Source organism: Lygodium microphyllum, chromosome 12 (assembly GCF_053477565.2).
Source record: "Lygodium microphyllum isolate KBCC chromosome 12, Lygodium_microphyllum_v1.1.10, whole genome shotgun sequence".
Taxonomy (NCBI): domain Eukaryota; kingdom Viridiplantae; phylum Streptophyta; class Polypodiopsida; order Schizaeales; family Lygodiaceae; genus Lygodium; species Lygodium microphyllum.
This window is the reverse complement of record NC_141146.1, coordinates 88,556,830-88,579,747: the sequence shown is the minus strand read 5'-3', so window position 1 is coordinate 88,579,747 and position 22,918 is coordinate 88,556,830. Positions and strand designations below refer to the sequence as shown.

The following is a 22,918-nucleotide window of genomic DNA, read 5'->3' as shown; positions in this document are numbered from 1 at the left end:
AAGATCAAGATTATTATGAATATCTCTTCACCCACCACTTGAACAACCTTCACGTTAAGATGGACTGCTTTCATCACACACAATTCTTACGACTTAGTCTTCTTCCTTGATGTCATTCCTAGAAATAGGCTGTCCCAAATTTCACTCACCCTCATCAATACTTTCAAACTTCTCAGCACGGTTACCAGCTTGGTCCATTAGTGTGTGAACATTCATCATTTGCATTAAAGATGGATGGCCATCCTTATTTGACCTGTTCAAATGTTAATCAAAGCTATCAATTGCAGACCGTGTGGATATACTCCACAGACATCCTCTGAGAACCTTTTGAGTGTATATGTTTGAAAGGACTTGTAGCAAATCTAACATAAATTACACACTTCAAACTATCAAGACCAGAACCTGAGAGATATGCTTCCCAGAACAGTTTGACAAGAAGTACCAGGAAACAACATCATGGCTCATATAGCTTCACAATGTCCATTGACATAACATCTAGGCCACACGTTAGGGCACATAGCTACAGCCCTGTAAAAAGAATGTACTCCTGAATAGCATTACAAAGAAAACTATACAACAGACATTCACCTCACAGGCTACCAGCATTACTAGTAACACCAGTCTCGAATCTGAACAGACCCCTGCCAAATGTCAGAAGACCTGGAATTGTGTCAGTCAGTCAAAGCTGTACATTCCCACAAGAGGGTTGGTGCTAGTTTCAGTCATGCAAAATACAATCTGAAAATAGCGAAGAGGTTTGTTGTGCAATGAACATGGCTGCATTCCTCAGGTTTGAAAATGAGGATCAGAGAGATCAGGATGGCTAAAGTCAAGAAAGAGATTGATCTCACTAAGGAGCCCATCAATTCATTTTGTAAGCCCAACCATGGTCTGCAAGATATGACCGCACCGCTTCTTTCAATGCAAGATTGGGTACCAACTGGTCTGATTGAAGAGGAGCACGTGTTAAGGGATCAAACTCTCCAACCTAAAAAATAAACCACCAAGACGAGGGTTTATGAGCACATCAAAAGAATACTCTGAAAAATGGTATTTTATGTCATGTAAGGTAACCTTCTGCAAATGATCTAGAAGCACAGCTCGTTCATATGTTACACCACTAGGAGTAATCACAGGATCCCTGAAAAGATCCATTGTTATCTTGCAACACAGATATTCTGGTATCTGTAACCAACCAACAACCTGAATTATAAATGTACTAAAATAATAACTGAATATTTAGTATAAGATGCATGTTTTCTAAAAATCTGTGCTGTCTAACAGCTCAGATAATGAATTTGAAAGGAAGCACAACAGCTATGTGTGCACTGCCAAACACCACAAAATTGAATAATAGCCCACCTCTGATGGCTTGTCAAATTCAGCAGCCTTATCAAAGATTTCAGCTAGGTTTTGCTTTTGTTCAATAAATTTGTTTCTTAGTTTGGCCAACTCGGAGGCTACTGGGTCAGGTTCCTTCTCTTGAATTTCAATTGGGGACCAGCTTCTTCCACTTGAAATACGAACTTCACTTGCATCATCTGAATTCATGCTGCTTGGGCCTCTTACTTCCATCACAGCCTTATTGAATGCCTTATGAAGAGCTTTTTCGCAGAAAGTCCTAACATGGTGAATGACTGTCATCCAGTATGTATTTCAAAGGCCCAACCACAACATGGAATAATCGGGAAGATGGTTTTCAGCTAACCTTAGCTCCACCTGCTTTTGTTGACGAAGTATAGCAGCTTGTTCCCATTCTGTATACCTAGCTTTGGCAACTTCCAGCCATATCACTTCCACCATGTCGCTTGTTGTTGGCCCACCCCTACTCAAATCCAATGCCTGTGAAAAACATAAAATATGGTAATTTGGACTATCCTAGAAATAAAACATAAGAAATTAGGATTAACCAATGAAAGATAAACTTTAAGTTACTGCTTCTAAAGTTTCAAGAAGGTGCAGATGCAGGGGACGAGAATGAAGAGGAAGTAGGGGTAGGGGTAGGGGTAGAGGTTTTTTGTGGTGGTGTTGTTTTGGGGGCACCCATGCAGGGTTTTAAGATATGGGTAGAGGTAGATGAAGGTGAAAAGAGGGAAGACACCGAGGAAAAGGAGGTAAGAGGTAGGTGAAGAGGGAGTACTTGATGCTTTTATTGAGAGGTAGGTGCTTAACGTGAGAGCTTCTGTTCTTGAGGTGTAGCAATCAAAAGCAAAAGAAAGAGCAAGAGAAGGAGAAGGACGAGAAATTCAAGGGAAATCCCAAGTGCCCATGCTATGGGAAAGGTACACGCCCCAAAGAGAACCACTAGAAAAGTAACCCCATCTTTGGCCTGGAGCAAAGGATGGTGCCAAAGCCTCAAACTGCACTAGCCATGACTACCAAGTTCCTTTTCATTTGTTTCTCCATGAGATGGAAGACACTGCTCTTGCTTCTTCCTCTACGAAGAAGCCTTTGCTTGTGGATAGCGGTGTGTCATCCCATATGATTTATCGCTAAAATTGGATCTAGAACCTACATGATAGAGGGGGCAATGTCACCATCGGTGAGACAATTCATTGGTGCCAATTCGAGGCCTGGACAAGACCCCATTGATTCATGACATACAAGATTGTGCACTTGAGTTCTCTATGTACTAGACTTAGATTTCTACCTACTTTCTGCTCGTGGACATGCACAATTAGGAACCCATGTGGTCTTCATTTAGAAGGCAATGACCATGGAGGATTTGATCACTCTAGATGTGTCGCATTTGGATAGGTACATAAGAGGGTGGGTTGTACAAACTCACAGGCCTAGCAGCCGTTGCTTCTCCATTCGTCAAGCATAGAGGAAGGGTCTCATTGAGGATCCATTGGACTTCCCTTCCATTACTCCTGCCTTATGCCCTAGTTGTTTGAGGGGCAAAAAACATCACCAGCCTTTTCCTAAGGCAGCTTCTACATGGGCTTCTACACCCTTAGGGTTGGTGCATACCAACTTGTATGGCCCTATGAGGACAGCTTCCTTAGGGAATGCCAAGTATCTTATGCTCAAGGTTGACAATTGCTCCAAGTATGTGTGGCCTTATTTTCTAGACTTTGAACCCAAGGCATTTTTCAGTTTTTGTGAGTGGACGGTGTTTGTGGAGAAATAGATTGCCTTTTGGGTTCAAGGGATTTGAGTTGATCTCGAAGGAGAGTTTCACTCAAAGAAGTTTAACAGGTCATAGGGTGCATGAGATCAAGATGAAGTTTCCTCATACGAACACACCATCATAGAATGGTGTTGTGGAGTGCCAAAATATAGCCATGTGGGAGAGCTTGTTTGATACTTGAGCACCAAGGGATTTCTCACACCCTCTAGGCAAAGGTAAGCAACATAGGGGGGAGCTCAGTGCCAAATCCAAGAAGCATAACTTTGTTGGTTATAGTAATATAACCAAAGATTATAGACTATAATCTTAAGACTGGTAAGATAGTGGTGAGCCAGGGCCCCAAGATGTGTTTGATTGGGATACGAGCTCTAACTCTCCACTTGATAGTGCTTCTTTGTCAGGTGGATCTTCTTAGACTCCACCTCCTCCCTTAGCTTCTGCACCACCTCTATCCTCTAGGATACCTCTTAGCACCACTTCTTCTTTAGTACCCCCATCTGTCCATTCTTTGGCTCCCCCTTGTTACATCCTTAGACATCTGAATGGGTGCTAGTAATATTGTTCACAGTGGTCATGAAGTGACTTGGTGGTGCAAATGCGCTAAGGGCACTTCAAAGTTAGGGCAGCCAAGTAGAGTTGGTCATGGTAGCATTTGTCTCAATAGCATTAGTCACAATGGTCATATAGTGACTTCATGTGAATGCACTAAGGGCACTTCTAAGTTAGGGCAACCAATGTTGGATCAAATGGACAGGTCAATAGACAAGAAGTGGAGTAGAGGGTGAAAGTGAGAGAAGACGCATAAAGAAGCATGCCAGAGTACCTTCACTAAAACGAATCACAAAGAATGAGAAGGGCGTTGAGCTAAAAATGCATTATAAACTGATTAGCTCTTTCAAACAACCCCAAAACATGCAAATTACCGAAAGTTTCATTAAACTGTACACAAGGTCCTAGAGAGTGTTTGTGTTCCCGAACCACCGCCCTAATTTGGGAGGATCCACTCATCTATAAATAGACAAGCTATCCACCATTCAATCTCATCCCTTGTCTTACAAGTTTCAACCATCTATTCTCCCTCCAATGGCTATCCAGCCCATTGCAACCGCTGCCACATCATCAGCCACCCCTGGCCCTGTCCATAGTAATCGTCATGCTGTTTGGGATTTTACGTTATTTTCTAGATTTTTTGGACTCTCTCTCTCTTAGATAACCTAAAATCAAATCCAAAATAAGCATACAAAGCATGTTCTCATAATAAAGCAAACAAATAAAGTGTTATTTTCTTACTTTATCAAAAACAAAGATATAATCAGGAAAGACCAATATAAACTGACCTAAATAAGATTTTAAAACATAAGTATTATGAAAGTACTCAAATGTTAATCAAACCAAAAGGCATAACTAAAAACTCATAGTATTCATAACTTGTTCAAAATGCGGTTTTAAAAATATCCTAAGCTCTAATTCTAACTTGATGAAAACCTTGCCTAAGGTTAGTCTTTGTAAAATACTTTGCACCTTTAAGTTAGTCAAACAACTCTTTTACATTGAAAAACAAGTTTAATAATTACCTTATTTGAAGCTCTATCTATAATACAAAGCTGGCCTCTTCCCGAGCATCATAAAACTTGCATTTATTGTAGTGCAAGCTCATTCTGCATCAAATCTTCCTCCTATAGCTGCCAAAGACACTTGCATTTTGGTTTCCATCTTGCTACCCTTCCACTTTCTGCATCATCTCAACTCTAACGAGAGGTTACAACTCTCTGGATCCATCTCCAACGGGCATCACACTCGAACTACTGCCTCAGCCCACTCCCACAAGAGCCATTGGCTGTTGGACACCTTTGCCCTTGAGCATCTTGTACACTCTTTCCTTCATTTACAACATTCATTCATTCACTTTAGAGTTACCTTTCTTCTCTCTGTGTTTGTGTTTGCATTTTTGCGTTTGTATTTGAATTCTTTGTGTTTCAATTGTGGTTATACACTCAGTGTTTGGTTTTGCAAACCCTAGTATATCTCCACAAGGTATTAGATCCCATTCTCTTCTAAAGAGTTACCTGAGGCTATTGTGGATTGCTTGGTTTGTCCCTAATTACACTACATCACCTACTGATTCAAGATGGCTAATTACACTATCATGGATTGCTTGGTTTGCCCCTAATGACACTATACATCACTTGTTGATTCACGATAGCTCAAACCACTCCATCTTTGTGTTGGAAATAAAGGCTCACCGTGCCTTTTATGGTGTTTAGGTGTGCACGCCGCACGCACCCTTACCCATGTACTTTATATATATTATCAAAACCTAAAGTGGTACACTTCGTCATTGTACCCACATTGAGTGTTATGCTCTTACTCTCTTCCACACTCTCAACTCTGCACTCACTCTCCCCCCCTCACTGTGCATATCTCAACTGCACTCTGTCTCGATTCTCGCACACACTCGTCAACAAACTGGAATCACAGCAAGCAAGAGGCAACTTAACAATTGGTCAATTGACACATGATTGTCACAAGCGTACAGCTAGTGGAGCAGTCAACAAGCTAGTGAACAGGCGAAGGGCTGATCAGGCAAACTGGGAGCAGGTGATGGGCTGTGGTAGTCAAACAAGCTAAGAGCGGGCGATCAAGCCTGCGACCAAGCACGCAACATGTCAGATGGACCAGTTGACGAGGGTTGTGACAACTGCGGCAATTCAACGCTACTAATAGGACTGCAAGCCGGCAGCACACACGGGCAGGCGACAAAGGCGATAGGACAGGTCAACGCGTCATGCCTCAAATTCGACCGACATTTTTTTGTCATTTTTTTTCATGTAATTCTTGCAATTTATTCCTTCCCATTGACAGGCGTTTGCATGCCCATGCATAGTGTGCAATTTATTCCTTCCCATTGATGAGTGTTTGCATGCCCATGCACAATGTGCAATTTTAACCTAAAAAATTGGGGCTTTTCCCAGATTTGGGAATTTTGATGCAAGACAAGACAATCTGACTCAGAAATTACAAATTTGGTCCACATTTGCCCAGGAAATTTGGGGCTTTTCACATTTTAGTAATTTTTTTCCAATTTCACTAAAATTTCTAAACACAAGACCCGAGAGCATTGGATCTTTTGCAGAATTTCATCAATTTGTGCACGAATTGCCTAGTATATGCACTTGGGTACATGTATTGACGCAATTTGGGCAGATTTTCAATTGAAAATTTGGTGCTTTTGACGATTTCAGATGTAATTGGTGCATTGGCCGAATTGCCTAGTATATGCACTTGGGTACATGTATTGACGCAATCTGGGCAGATTTTCTATTGAAAATTTGGGGCTTTTGATCAAAATCGTCAAATTTGTTCTTGAGAATGCATTTGGAGCAGAAATTGCAACAGAATTTTGCGGATTTCACATGTAATTGGTGCATTGGCCTATAAATGTAGATGTAATGGATGTAATTGCTTGTGGAGTGCAGTAGAAGACATTCTTTAATTCTGGAAATCAATTTGCATATACAAAATTTCTGCAATTTCTCAAATTTCACTGCTGGTTGGTACTTCAGCGCATCATGATATTTGTGCGACATTTGGGCTTGCATTTGCTGACATTTGAGTCAATTTAGTGCTGCAAATCATGGCTGGAAATAGTGACAACAGCAACCTTTTGCACATCAAGAAGCTTGAGGGTGCACACAATTTTGCAATATGGCAAAAACAGTGCTACAATGTCTTGGTGCAGAAGAAACAGGTGAAGCCAATCAAAGCGAAGGGAATAAGACCAATAGGTATGAAACAAGAAGAGTGGGATCATGGATGATTTGGATGAGCTTGCACGCTCTACCATTGAGCTCTCAATGTCAGACACCTTGCTCTTTAACATTGAGAAGCTGAATTCAGCATATGCATTGTGGCAAAGCCTTGAAGTATGCTCACAAAAGTGCAACCAATAAGGTTTATTGACAGAAAAAGTTGATGAACCTTCACATGAAGGTACAACCATGTTTGTATATTTGAACGAGTTCAACTCAATTTTCAATCAGCTAATTGCTTTGGATTGATGATGAGTTCAAGGCTACTTTCTTGCTATGCACTTAGCCTAAAAGTTGGGATGCCTTCAAGACAGCTTTGAGTAACTCGAATGGTCAGCTATTATATTTTGATGTGAAGAGTTATTTCTTGATGGAATAACTCAATAGGCAAAATAATTCAGCAAACAAGTCTTCTAATGCATTGCACACTAGGGGCAAATTTCAACAAAAGGGCAGTTTTGAAAATAGAGCATGCAGCAAGTCTCATGACAAAAATGTGGTGTCATCATTGTGGCAAGAGAGGGCACTACAAACAAGACTGTTTTCAATTGAAGAAAGACAAAGGCAAAAATCAAAATACTAAAGTCAACAAGGCTGAGAAAAAGGACAGCTAGCTTGCAAAGAAGAGAAGTGCGAAGATAGAGGAGGTAAATGTAGTCACTCATGAGAATGACAATGACGGTGATGTACTTCTTGCTTCTTCTTTGAGTGCACATGCATTGATTGTAGATTCTGAGGATGACATGTACACTTGGAAACTTGATTCACGTGCCTCTTTTTATGTTACACCACATCACGAGTGGGTTGGCTCCGTATTTGTTTTGCATAATGTGAGGCATGTACCTTAGCTTAAGAAGAGCTTGATAAGCACAAGGTAGCTAGATGACAAAGGCTATCACACCACCTTTGGAGATAGCAAATGGAAAATTTGTAAGGGCTTTCGCATTGTTGCCAAGGGCTCCAAAAGTAACACTTTGTATCCTTTGTATGTATCTAGTGTGTATGACCATGTAGTCACCGTAACCAAGCAGCTAAGTGTTTCTTTGTGGCATAGCCGATTGGAACACATAAGTAAAACTAGAATGAAAGTGCTTTCTTGTTTGGGTTGTTTGTAGTCTTTAAGGTATGCTAATTTTAAACTGTGTAATCATTGTATTTATGGTAAACATGCTCAAACGTCACATAAAAAATCTCTCTCTAAAGTGTTTACCCTTAGAGTTGGTACATTCAAATATATGTCAAATGCTAGAGTTATCTCTAGGAGGAAAGAAGTATTTCATTACTTTTGTCAATGATGCCACATACAAAGTATGGGTTCATCCAATCCGTCGTAAAGACAAAGCCTTGGATAAATTTCAAAAATTCCTTGCACTTACTGAAAGTTAGTGAAACCAACCTTCCTTTCGTGGATGGATGGTAATTTCCTAATTACAACTTAGTTACAACAGTAACATTTATTACAAAACTGAGAAGTGCAAATTAACTTACAATCTTGGACAATGGATATCCCGTTGGCCCCAAAACCGGTGCCCCTTTCGGTATTTATTTAACTTAATTAAAGAAGAAGTTAATGTACAATGGGATTCTCCCAATCCCTTTCGGTATTCCAACTCCCCTTGCTGTCCAAAATGACTAACAAGTCTTCAATCTGTTTTGCCCCTTGATTCGAGTAGTCAATTGGCCTTTACCCACTTTGAAGGAGATGAAAAATGCCCTAAATTCATTGATCTGTTGGTCCCTCCACTTAAATTTGACTAAAACCAGCTTCAACCCTGTTGAATCCAAGTCTTGGAGCTTTCAATTTTTGGCATGCTTCCCGAGGATACTTCTAAACCCTAATTTTTATTCGTTTATATCAGAGAAATCTGAAATTTCTTAGCCTCTTGTGATCTCAATGTTGTAATTTTTAGAACAAAGCTGTAGAAAGGCTACGAGATGAGAGAGTGCTAAGGAGAAAGAAAATTCAGACTTTATTCGCTAAGAATCGAAGAAAATCTCTCATTTACTACTGCTACCTTGTCTCAACAGCTTATAGATGCAAAGAACTGAAGAAAATCAATCAACTATTGCTTCCCTGTCTAAGTAGCCTGTAGATATTGTCAAAAGCTGTTGATTGGTCTTCTCCTGTCCCTTGGCTGCCTTGAAAGCTTCTCCAATGGAGGCAAATCAGACCAGTAACATCTCCTCCCTCTCTCTTGTAGGCTGAATACACTAAAATGCCTCTCTTCAGTCTCTAAAGACGTTTTCTAATCTTACATGGGCATTTTTTACAAGTGGTAGCCTTTCCAAATCGTTTTTCCAACATTATAATTTTTAGTCTTTAAATACTGAGAATTAATCTAATAATTATTTCGGTGCCCTAAAAAATAATTTGACTGACCAATAATTAAATTGGCCAGGCAACTTCCATTTCCGAGTATCTAAGCACTATCTTTGACTATCAAATTAGTGTTAGGTACCATTGAATACCACTTTTCTAGTGTTACCAACAACTACACTTATGGCCAAATGAATGACCTAGGCCAACAACTGGCACTAGATACCACCAAGTACCTGTGTAGCATAACTTATAGCAAACTTTGCCCTTCACATCCCATGATTTCCTCGGGTTTCAGCCTTGTAAATTTACTCTACCCCTAGTTACATCTCACATGTGTAACATTTACTTAACCATGTGATTAAAAATTAATCCACACATTAAGTGAGGTTTCAAAAAACCATGTCATCATGCTAGTTAGACCAGCAAGACATTAAAGTGTCTTTGCTCTGACAACGGTAGGGAATATGTATCCAAAGTCTTTCAGGACTTTTGGGACAGCAAAGGGATTAAAAGGGAGTTCACTGCTCCTCACAATCCACCCCGAGATGATATTGCAAAGCGTATGAACAAGACCATTTAAGACAGGGTTCGTACAATGCTATCACATACTACTTTACCCCATGGATTTTGAGCAGAGACTGTTACGACAGCCGTACACTTGATTAATTGGTCACCAAACAGGTCTTTGGGGAGGAGAGTCCCTCAAGAAGCGTGGTCAGGCAAGCCACCTTCGTATACTCACTTGAGAGTGTTTGACTGCGAGGCATTTGTACACATTCGCAAGGAAGAACACAACAAACTTGAGCCAAAGTCTTGTAAATGTAAAGGTTGTGTTCCGGGAAGATGTACCGATAGCAAAGAAAAGAATACCCACTAGACAGCAGCAAATACCTGCTATAAATGGCCTTGAAAATGCAGGGAATAATGCTGAAAATGATCAGCAAGATATTGCCCATGATGTACTACAAATTCAGCAAGAACAGATGCCTTTGGAACAACCAGAACCAATTGTATAGCATGCTAAACTTGCAAAACAGCAAGCTATTAATACAGATTTGTAGGTTGAATAGCCAGCAAATCTTGATCACTGGATCTGTAGGTCGACTAGAATGCAAAGACAGCAGCCAGATAGGTTTGTTCCTAGTGTCAATTATGTTCTTGATAATGTCATGTTGGTAGATTGTGGTGAGCCACCATGCTTCAAGGAAGTAATGGACAAAAAAGATAGCAAGAACTGGCATAAGACTATGCTGTTAGAGATGGAATCTCTTATGAAAAATGGCACTTGGGATTTGGTGCATTTTCCTTAAGGGCAAAAAGTGCTACCATGCAAATGGTTTTACAAATGAAAGCCACTTTTGGTTCTTTGCTAAAGTACAAGGCATGATTGGTTGCTAAAGGGTACAAGCAAGAACATGGAATTGATTTTGATGAAATTTTCTCTCCTGTAGTCAAAATGACTACTTTGCAAACCATTTTGGACTTGGTTGCATTTGAAGATATGGAACTTGTACAAATGGATGTAAAAACAACTTTCTTACATAGTGATCTGCATGAGGAGATCTATATGCAACAACCTGAGGGTTCTGTGGCACAGGAGAAAGAGTACATGATATGTAAACTCAACAAGAGTTTATATGGATTGAAACAAGCACCACGAGAATGGTATCATAAATTTGATACATTTATGCAATCTTAGGGATTCCATAGATCTTAAGTTAATCACTGCTTCTCTTGGTTTTGTATATGGATGACATGTTGATTGCAAGCAGGGATGTTCATGCTTTGGACTCCTTGAAACAAAGCCTACACAGTAGCTTTGATATGAAGGAACTTAGTGAGACCAATCATATTCTTGGCATGTGTATACTTAGGGACACATCATTTTATAGCATTTCAATATGGATTTGGGGGGGGGGAGATGGTGTGCAGACATTGGTGTATCATTGCCTCCATATGTGAAAGCTACATGTCATGACATTGCATTGGGAGTGGTTAGCACGTACATGGCTTATCCTGGCAAAAAGCATTGGAAAGTAGTGAAGGGTATCATGAGATACCTTAATGGCACAAAGGATTTGTGTATCTACTTTGGGAAGCAAAAGTCATTTGTTGTTGGCTTCACCAATGCAGACTATGCTGGTCATCCTAACTACAGGAAGTCTACTTCATGACATGTGTTTACATTCATAGGGGGAGCAGTTTCTTGGATATCTAGGCTACAAAAGCGTGTTGCATTGTCTACTACAGAGGCAAAGTATATGGCTACCACTGAGGCATGCAAGGAGGCTTTATGGCTTTTACGTCTAGTGAGAGAGCTTAGCATTACAGAAGTTTCTATCCTCCACTGTGATAGTCAAAGTGCTATCATACTAGCACGGAATCTTGTCTTTCATGCAAAGACAAAGCACATACAAGTGAAGTATCATTTTATCCAAAAAAGATGTACTTGCAGTAAGAGCATTGAGCTTGTCAAGGTATATACAGATGATAACCCTACAAATCTTCTCACAACTTCCAACAAAGCGGTTTGCTCATTGTCCCCAAATGATGGGGGTCGGATAGTATATGAGTATTTCAACTTGGTACATACATAGACTTAGGTGATTCTTTTCTCTACCTTTAGGCATGTTGCCTTTAGGTGGGAGGTTATTGAAAATAAATGCTCAATGTGCCGTTTACGGTGTTTGGGTGCGCATATACCCTTACCCATATACTTTATATATATTATCAAAACCTAATGTGGTACACTTTGTCATTGTACCCACATTGAGTGTCGTGCTCTTACTCTCTTCCACACTCTCTATTCTGCACTCACTCTCCCTCTCTCACTGTGCAAATCTTAGTTGCACTTTGTCTCGATCTTGACGCACACTCCTCAACACTTTGGATCTCTAATGCTTTCTCAAGCTACTCTTTCAATGTAGGCTCTCTTGAGTAATTATGGTCTTGATTTGGAGAACAACACTCACCCCTTTTAACGGTGGCATTGCCACACCAAGGAGGTTGAGAAGGGACCTTCTCCAAGAAGGTAGCACAATTTCTCTAGCCCCAATATCCATGTTCATTAATCCAGCCATTGATGCGGTGGATCTTGGATATCCCGCTCAATTAGTGTCTCATGGTATCTCTAACTAGTTTCATCATTATCTTTCCCTAGGCTAGTTTCTTAGGCATCCTAGGTCATCCTTAGGAAATGAGGCTAGTTTTCTTTAGGTTTAACCATACGTAAAAAGAATCCTTTGTTGCACACTTCTCTCTTTCATTTATTTCCATTGCATCTAGTACTCATTTAAGACTCTCTTCACTTAATACAACATCCAAAGCATCTCAATTTGAAACATCCAGTATGCAAGTTTCTTTCTTGATCCTTACATCCTAAGTTTGTATTTCAATTAGGGCTAACATTGCAGGTATTTTACCTATTCTACTTGGGCTAAAGGTTTGGTATTTTGGTTCCTACCTTAGTGACTATTATCTCCATTAGCACGTAGAGAGAGATTATATATTCTTTCTCGAGATTAGGCATCCTTTCTGTTGGGATAAAGGCTCGTTTAACCTTCCGTGTTTAGTCCACGCACATTATTTAGCTGTACATGTGAATGCACCCTTACATGCCCCAAGTATAAATACATTTTATTCTTTCTGTACCAACACATTGTTGGTACACTCATATCGAATCGTACTTTCACTCCTCTTCACACTCTCACCAACCCTCACACTCTCACGCTCACTCCTCAAACTTCTGCTACATCTAGCTGAGCTCCAACAACTAGTATCAAAGCACAAAGTGCACGCTTCCTGAGATCAAACCTCGAGGCAAAAGGAAGTGAGTTGAGCAAGAGTCTCGGGCTCTCAGCTTAGAGTGGGCAGCAGTCGTAGCATAGGGTGACAAGGTAGGCGCAGCAATCGTGACCAACGAGGTTGACTACTGTGTAACAGGGCACGACAGGGCAGCTGACTAGGCAACAACCAGGCAACAGGCGACTTGTGGCGTGGTGACAGGGACGCATAGCAGGCGACGTGTCAGGCTCCGGGCACAAGATAAGGTAGACCAGACGACACGACACAGCGTGGCAGCTAGATCTTAGATTTGTGCAAATTCGAGCCCAAAAATTTGGGGCTTTTCCCAGATTTGACTTTGTTTATGCTTGACAGTGATTTTCAAGTCAAAAATTGCAGACACTGCGTGTGGTGACCTCAATTAATTTGGGGATTTTGCCAAATTAGTTAAAATTTTGCTCTTTTGAGTAAAATTTCTTGACATTGGATCCCAGAAAATTGGGGCTTTTCATGTATTGATAAAATTCTGCTTACTTGTGTCAAATTGGCAGACATTTATGCAATTTTGGACCTGAAATTTTGGGGGGGTTCGTGCAGAATTTGGTAAATTTCTGCATTCTTGCCCATGTGGTGGCTGGTTCATGTACAAACAGTAGAGATTTATTTCTGATTAAGAAAGAACAGCAGTGTGTTTGCTGGTTCATCTTGTGCTTTTGCAGTTCAGGGGCATTTACTCTTGTGTTTGCGATAAAATGGCTGCAACTTCTTCCAGTTCAAACATCAAGAGATTGATGGAAATCAAACATCTTGATGGCCATGTCTTTGCCCTTTAGAAAGACCGTATGCAGGGCATATTGTTCCTGAAGGATTGTGAGGATGCTTTGCAAGAACATAACCCCGCACTTATGTCTGATACAGATTGGGTGCCAGAGTAAACAAAAAGGTTGTGGCTTACATTAAGATGGGTGTCACTGATGACATCTTGATAGACATCAAGGGTTTAGATACAGGTTATGCAATATGGGAGAAGCTGAAAACTACCTATGAGATCAGCACACCTGTTAATCAGGTGCATTTAATGCGCAAGTTGATGAATATGCGACTAGATGAGTCAAAGCCTGCAGCTGAGCACTTCAGTGCATTTATAGGCATTTTAAATCAGCTCAAGGATGCAAATTTGGACTTTGATGATAAGTTGAGGCGATCTTTTTTATCATGACACTACCTGACTCTTGGGAGACCTTGGTGGTTTCTCTCAGCAATAACCCCAATCTCTCATATGATGGGGTGAGGGATTCAAACTTGAATGAAGAAATTAGACATATGTCTAGTGAAGAAGGAAGCAACTTAGCTTATAATGTAAGAGGCAGGGCTGAAAAGAAAAATGCAAATGTAAGATAGAGAAACAGGAGCAAGAGCAAAGGAAAGGAAAAGAGTGACATTACTTGCTATCACTATGGTCGGAAGGGCCACAAGAAACCTGATTGCAGGTATTACAAGAAGGAACAAGAGAGAAAGAAGAATGCAGGAGATAAAAAGGAGGAGGAGGATAAGACAGATACATTTGAGGCAGCCAAAGGCAAGGAAAAGGCCAATGTGGCCTCTAGTGTGATTATAGAGGAACTTTCAAATACAGAGGCTGATATATTATGTGCAGTTGATTATGATGCCCTTGCATGTCACATGCAGGATATGCAGATTAACAAGGCTTATGTGATTGATGCACTTTTGTCAGTTGATGATGGTGTGACTCATACTTGGATTGTAGACTCTAGTGCCTCTTTCCATGTAACTCCTTGCTTGGAGTGTTTTGCTATGTTCAATGTAGGCAGTTATGAAAACGTGTATCTTGGAAATAATCATGCTTGCAGCATTGATGGGATTGGCACTATACACTTGTCTTTAGACAATGGACAAGAGCTTGTATTGCAAGATGTCAGATATATGCCTGGCATTAAAAAGAGTTTACTATCTATTGGTCAGCTTGACTTGCATGGCTACACTACACTGTTTGGTGGTGGTTTGAGGAAAGTGAAAAAGGATTCCATGCTGATTACAAAAGAACCAAAAAGGGCACTTTGTATTGTTTGCACTGTAAAGCCTTGAATGGCAAGTTTCTTGCAGTTGCTGAAATTTGCAGTCACTTGGAGCTATGGCATAAGCAATTAGGCCATATGAGACAGAAAGAACTTGATGTTCTTACCCCTTTGAAGAGGGTTGATGGAAAAGGCTCTAAACTTGCCTTTTGTAATGAGTGTCAGTTTGGAAAGCAAATAAAAATTTCATTTTACTTTGGTGTCTCTCGTAAGTCCGATGTCTTGGACTTGGTGCATTTTGATGTATGTAGTATGCCCATGAAATTGTTGGGTGGTGCTGCATATTTTGTCTCCTTTATTGATGATTGTTCCAAAAACATTTGGGTATACCTATTGAAAAAGAAAAGTGAAGTGTTTGCTGTTTTTAAAACTTTTCATACATTTGTGACCACTCAGATAGGTAGAAAGCTGAAATGCTTGAGAATTGATAATGGGGGTGAGTTCACATCAACTCAATTCAAGTCCTTTTGTGACTTGCAAATGGGGTAGCTGAAAGATATAATAGGACTTTATGTGAAGGAGTGTGGTGCATGCTGTCCACTGCTAATCTCCCTCATGAATTTTGGGAACAGGCACTCAAAACCGCGGTTCACATTTGCAATTGCTCTCCAAACAAGTCCTTAAATAATGGCATCCCTGAGGAGGTTTGGTTTGGCAAATCGGCCTCATATGACCATTACACATATTTGGCTGTGATGCTTTCGTGCATGTTAGAGATGAGCTCAGGAACAAACTTGACCCAAAATCCACCAAAGGCATTTTCATGGGCTATGGTGATGAGGGTGAATTTGGCTACAGACTGTGGTTACCTCAATCCAAGAAAATTATTCGCAATCGTAATGTCATGTTTAATTAGACAAAATTGCTGAAAGGTACTTTAGCCTATAATGAAGATATGAAAAAGGTCAAATTTCAGAGTTTGCAGCTACCTATTACTTCACAAAATGAGCCTCATGGTGCTGTATCACAAGCTGAAACTGATGATCAGCCGGTTATCTGAGCCAGATGATGATGGACAGCAAATAGAAGCACAAGGAGATCATGGACAGAAAGATAGGTTTGCTGATTATGAAAATGTAGGTGCTAGTAATAAAAATGAAGGTGTTGTACAACATGAACAGCATGCTGAAAATGGCTTACAGTAGCCAATAAATGCTGAAAACAATATACCTCCAGATGTAGATCCAGTTCCTGAAAATGTTGATCATTGGGTATGCAAGTCTACACGCGTAAGAAGGCAACCACATAGGTTTGACCCCTCCTTGCATTATGTGATGCTTACAAATGAGGGTGAGTCTCTTACATACACAGAGGCCAAGTCATGTGAATTCAGCAGTAAGTGAGAGCTAGCTATGCAGAAGAGATTAAATCTCTATATGCAAATGATACTTGGGATCTTGTGTCATTGCCCAAGGTAAGGAAGCCACTTCCAAACAAATGGGTGTATAAAGTAAAGATAGTTGTTGGGAAACCCAAGTACAAGGCAAGACTGGTTGCCAAAGGGTATGCACAAAAAGAAGGGATTGACTTCCAAGAGGTCTTCTCACATGTTGTGAAGATGATCACTCTACGTGTGCCTTTTGCTCTCACTATTGTATTGGACTTAGAGCTGTACCAAATGGATGTAAAAACAACTTTCTTGCACGGTGACATTGATGAGGAAATTTACATGAAACAGTCCGAGGGCTTTGTAGTTCCTGGAAAAGAACAGATGGTGTGTAAACTAAATCGCAGCCTATATGGGCTGAAGCAAGCACCACGACAGTGGTACAAAAAGTTTGACACTTTTATGCTATCTCATGGGTTTACACACAGCCATGCAGATCATTGTTTGTACATGAAAAAGGATACAAATGGCAGCCCTGTCATACTTGTTTTGTAAGTGGATGATATGTTGCTAGCTGGGGAAAAGAAAGACTAGCGTGGATGCTGTCAAAATTCAATTGAAATTAGCTTTCTCCATGAAAGATTTGGGAAATGCAAAGCATTTTTTGGGCATGAGGATTTGTAGAGATAGAATGCAGAAATTCTTGTATTTATCTCAAGAAAAGGACATTGAAAAGGTACTAGATAGATTTGACATGGTTGAAGCTAAGCCTTTTGGGGTACCCTTACCTCCTTATCTTAAGCTTAGTAAAGCTAACAGCCCAAAAGATGACGTGGAAGCTATGAAGGGAGTCCCTTATGCATCAGATTGTGGCTCTCTTATGTATGCTATGGTTGCTACTCGTCCAAACATTGCTCATGCAGTGGGAGTTGTTATTAGCAGGTTTATGTCAAATCTTGGCAAAACACATTGGGAGGCTGTCAAGTGTATTCTTCGATATCTAAAGGGTACACAAAGAAATTGCATTTGCTATGGGCAATGTGCACTTAGTTTGCAAGATTATTGTGATGCGGACATGGCAAGTGACTTGGACACTCGTAGGTCTACCAACGGGTATGTCTTTACAGTTGCTGGTGGGCATAGTTGCCAAGTATGAAAGGTACGGTACGATAAAATATGGTATTAAATGGTACCTTAAGATTTTATGAGATATGGTACGATATTAGTATGACAAAAAAATAACTTGATTATTTTGGACAAAAGATAATAGAATAGATATTTCAAGTCTAAATAGCAATGCTATTAGAGTATATAAGATGAGTACTTGACGGTAACAAGCCAAGGCCCAAAACCTAATGCGGAATGTGCAACATGCGCTACTACTACCTACAACTTATAACTACATAGATGGGAGTGGATATCATACATGCATGATCATACAAATAAGAGAAGTGTGGGCTTGAGAGAGAAAAGGTTGAGAGAAATGATTTGAATCTCAAATAACCTAATCTCATGGGAGAATCATATTAATATAAGGAACATTTAGCTCGTTCAAAAGTGCACTTCGAATGGGAAAGATGCATCCATTCAATCGGTACCTTATGGTACTAATACGTAAGGTACGGTACCTAAAGTATGGTATAGTATCAAACCTTTTGTACGTGGTACTAGTGCAACTAGAGAGAGGATGAGGCTAGACACACACAAAGAGAGAGAGAGAGAGAGAGAGAGAGAGAGAGAGAGAGAGAAGGTTGAGAGAGAGAGGAAGGAGAGGCTTAAGAGAAAAAGAGATTGTGAGAAGCTTGAGAGAGAGAGAGAGAGGCTTGAGAAAGAAATAAGAAAGAAAGAAGGAAAAAAAAAGAAAGGAGAAAGAAAAAAAAAAGTTGTAGACTTAAAGTAGAGTGGCCAAAAAGTGCCCATTTTTTCGTACTAAATCGTACAGATATGTATCGTACCGTACCGTACCGTACGGATCAATCCGTACTATGTACAGAGACAACCCTGCTAGTGGGGTTGTTTCTTGGTGTTCCAGGTTACAGAACATCATTACGTTGAGTACCACTGAAGCTGAATACATATCAGCTCCTGAAGCTTCTAAGGATTCACATGTACAACATAACAATACACGTGTAAAATACACGGAGGTGAATAAAGGACCTTTACATCCCCCCAACCTCCCACTTAAAGGTCCGGAGTGAACCTTTAACCAACTCCCACTAGTCGTATGCAATGCTCATGCTGAGCCTTGCCTAGACTTTTAGTGAGAACATCTGCAGGGTTGTCCTGTGTTTTGATCTTGGTCAATGTGATTAGACCATCCTCCAGAATCTGTCTGATAAAGTGATATCGCACATCAATATGCTTTGTGCGTGAATGATACATGGCATTTTTAGCCAGATACACAGCACTCTAGCTATCACATCCCAACACTGGAGTACTCATAGACATGCCGAGATCCTCTGCAAGTCTGCTCAACCATATAGCTTCCTTAGAAGCTTCAGTAGTAGCTGATATGTATTCAGCTTCAGTAGTACTCAGTGCGACAATGTTCTGCAACCTGGAGCACCAAGAGACGGCCCCTCCAGCAACTGTAAAGACATACCCGCTAGTGGACCTGCGAGTGTCTAAGTCACCTGCCATGTCTGCATCACAATAACCCTGCAGATTAAGTGCACCTGCCCATAGCAAATACACTTTCTTTGTGTACCCTTCAGATATCTAAGAATACTCTTGACAGCCTCCCAATGTGGTTTGCCAGGATTTGACATAAACCTGCTGACAACTCCCACCGCATGAGCAATGTCTGGACGAGTAGCCACCATAGCATACATAAGAGAGCCACAAGTTGATGCATAAGGGACTCCCTTCATAGCATTGGCTTCCATGTCAGATCCCATGCAAGTCACAAAAGGACTTAAATTCATTAGACGTGAACTCACCCCCATTATCAGTTCTCAAGCATTTCAACTTTCTACCTGTCTGAGTGGTCACGAATGCATGAAATGTTTTAAAAACAGCAAACACTTCACTTTTCTTTTTCAACAAATAAACCCAAATCTTCCTGGAACAATCATCAATAAAAGAGGCAAAGTATGCAACACCACCCAACGATTTCAAAGGCATGCTACATACATCAGAATGCACCAAGTCCAATACATTTGACTTACGGGAGACACAAGAGTAAAAGGAAATTTTCATTTGCTTTCCAAACTGACAGTCATTACAAAAATCAAGTTTAGAGCCTTTTCCATCAACCCTCTTCAAAGAGGTAAGAACATCAAGTCCTTTCTAGCTCATATGGCCTAATCTCTTATGCCATAACTCCAAATGACAGCCAATTTCAGCAACTGCAAGAAACTTGCCATTCAAAGCTTTACAGTGCAGACAATACAAAGTGCCCTTCTTGGTTCCTTTAGCAATCAGTATGGAACCCCTTTTTAATTTCCATAAACCACCACCAAACAGTGTGGTGTAACCATGCAAGTCAAGCTGTCCAACAGATAGTAAACTCTTCTTGATGCCAGGCACATATCTGACATCTTTCAACACAAGTTCTTGCCCATTATCCAAAGACAAGTATATGGTGCCAATCCCATCAATGCTGCAAGCATGATTATTTCCAAGGTAAACCTTGCCATAACAGCCTGCATCAAAAGTAGCAAAACACTCCAAGCATGGAGTCACATGGAAAGAGGCACTAGAGTCTACAATCCAAGTCTGAGTGACACAATCATCAACTGACAAAAGTGCATCAATCACATCAGCCTTGGTGATCTGCATATCCTGCATGTGACATACAAGGGCATCATAATCCACTGCACATAATACATCAGCCTCTGCATCTGAGAGCTCCTCTATGACAACACTAGAGGCCACATTGGCCTTTTCCTTGCCTTTACCTGCCTCAGATGCATCTGTCTTTTCCTCTTTCTTCTTTTTGTCTCCTGCATTCTTCTTTCTCTCTTGTTCCTTCTTGTAATACCTGCAATCAGGCTTCTTGTCGCCCTTCCGACCACACTGATAGCATGTAACATCACTCTTTTCTTTTCCTTTGCTCTTGCTCCTGCTTCTCTGTCCAGCATTTGCATTTTTCTTTTCAGCAATGCCTCTAACATTATAAGCTGAGTTGCTGCCTTCTCCACTAGACTTACGTCTAATTTCTTCATTCAAGATGGAACCCCTCACACCATCATATGTGAGATTGGGGTTATTGCTGAGAGAAACAACCAAAGTCTCCCAAGAGTTAGGCAATGTCATGATCAAAAAGATCGCCCTCAACTTATCATCAAAATCCAAACTTGCATCCTTGAGCTGATTTAAAATGCCAGTAAATGCACTCAAGTGCTCAGCTGCAGGCTTGGACTCATCCAGTCGCATATTCACCAACTTACGCATTAAATGCACCTGATTAACAGGTGTGGTGATCTCATAGGTAGTCTTTAACTTCTCCCATATTGCATGACCAGTGTCTAAACCCTTAATGTCTGTCAAAATGTCATCAGTGACACCCATCTTTATATAAGCCACAGCCCTTTTATTGACTTTGGCCCAATCCGCCTCAGACATTTGTGCGGGTTTATCCATTTGCAAAGCATCCTCACAATCCTTTAAGAACAGTATGCCCTGCATACGATCTTTCCAAAGATCAAAGCCCTGACCATCAAATCACTTGATTTCCATCAAACTTTTAATGTTAGAACTGGAAGAAGTTGCAGCCATTTTTCACAAGTACAAGTGTAAAAGCACTGAACTGCAAGAGCACAAGCTAAATCAGCAAATACACTGCTGTTCTTGCATAACCAGCAATAATCCTCTGCTGTTTTGACATAAACCAGCCACTGCACAGGCAAATAATGCAGAAATTTATCAAATTCTGCACAAAATCCCAAATTTCCAGGTCCAAATGTGCGCAAATGTCACCCAAACTAACTCAGCTGAGCAAAATTGCATCAATACATGAAAAGCCCCAATTTTCCTTGGTCCAATGCCAAGAAATTTTACTCGGATGAGCAAAATTCCAACAAATTTTGAAAAATCCCCAAATTAATTGAGGTCAATGCGCACAATGTCTGCAATTTCTAACACAGATGTCATTGTCAAGCATAAACAGCATCAAATCTGGGAAAAGCCCCAAATTTCCAGGTTCAAATTTGACCAAATCTGAGAACTGTGCTTGCGCGCGCGAACTCCCGTCAGTGGCAAAAGGGTTGCTTGCAGTAAACCTTAGAGAAATTTAAAAAATTTTTGGAAGAAAAATGTGTTGAATCACCCCGTCACCAGCCGTTGACTGTCGCGCTGCCCGTCAGATGCCACGCAGCCTGCGTGAGCTGTCGCCTGCAGTCGTTGACCTGCGCCTGATGCCACGCAGCCTGTCCAGGCGTCCAGCCTGCGCCTGATCAAAAAACGAGCTGTCCTGGCTGCTCGTGACCTGTTTGACTGTCGCCTGATCAAAAACGACCTGTCCTAGCTGCTCGTGACCTTTTTGACTGTCGCCTAATCAAAAAACGACCTGTCCTGCCTGCCAGGTCAAAAACGACTTGTCCCTGCCTGCCAAGTCAAAAATGACCTGTCCTGCCTGCCAGGTCAAAAACCACCTGTCGCCTGTCTATCAGGCTGTCGCTTGCACAAAACGTGACCTGCAACACTGTCGCCTGACTGTCCAGCACATACATGTGCCTGGAAACAGTGACGACTTACTGATTTCTCGCGAGCGAAGAGCTGGTGTTGTCTCACACGGACTTCGAGGAGCGCGAGCACCTTAACCTCAGCTCTGATACCAATTGTTGGAGCGCGCGGGTAGCGGAAGCGTGAAGATTTGCAACAGAGGAAGTGAACAGGTGAGTGAGAGTGAGAGTAAGAGTGACGGACAGATTTTGGGTGTACCAACAATGTGTTGGTACACAAAGAATAAAATGTATTTATACTTAGGGCCCGTAAGGGTGTATTCACATGTACAACATAACAATACACGTGTAAAATACACGGAGGTGAATAAAGGACCTTTACATCCCAACAGCATTCATCTATGCATCTCATTATGCAGAGTAATCCTAAGCAGATCCTAAGTTGTTTTCACCAGCGGTTTTTTTTACTCCCTTACCAAAGATTGTTGTGTTTTGCTTTCCAGCCTGCTGCCCTTCCACTTTCTACATCATCTCACCTCTGACTAGTGGATAGAGCACTCTGGATCTGTCTTCGGTGGGCATCACACTCCAACTACTCCCTTAGCTTGCTCCCACTGCTGCCATCTTGTTGTCCAGCCTTTTCTCAAGCATCATATAGCTTGCGTTTACTGCAGTGCAAGCTTAATCTTCATCAAATCTTCTTCCTATAGTTATTGCCCAGTCTCCCACTACTATTGATGATTGATTGTCATCATCTTCAAGTAGTGGCATTGCTGCATTTACCAATTCCAACCCCAAAGACCGTTGTGTTTTGGGTTCCAGCCTG

At 40.9% G+C, this 22,918-nt stretch overlaps 1 protein-coding gene across 2 annotated transcripts in view; it reads right to left on the bottom strand.

Annotated features, from left to right (window-relative positions):
• Positions 1–351: 351 nt before the first annotated feature.
• CHIP (carboxyl terminus of HSC70-interacting protein) overlaps positions 352–22,918 on the bottom strand; it is an 83,211-nt gene continuing 60,644 nt past the window's right edge. For both annotated transcript variants that reach the window (XM_087689696.1, XM_087689695.1), the window contains 4 exons: positions 1,709–1,842; positions 1,363–1,621; positions 1,075–1,185; positions 352–988 (listed from right to left, as the gene is read on the bottom strand). In XM_087689696.1, the coding sequence (XP_087545822.1) occupies positions 863–988; positions 1,075–1,185; positions 1,363–1,621; positions 1,709–1,842 (630 nt within the window). In that variant the 3' untranslated portion in view covers positions 352–862. The remainder of the gene's footprint in view (positions 989–1,074; positions 1,186–1,362; positions 1,622–1,708; positions 1,843–22,918) is intronic.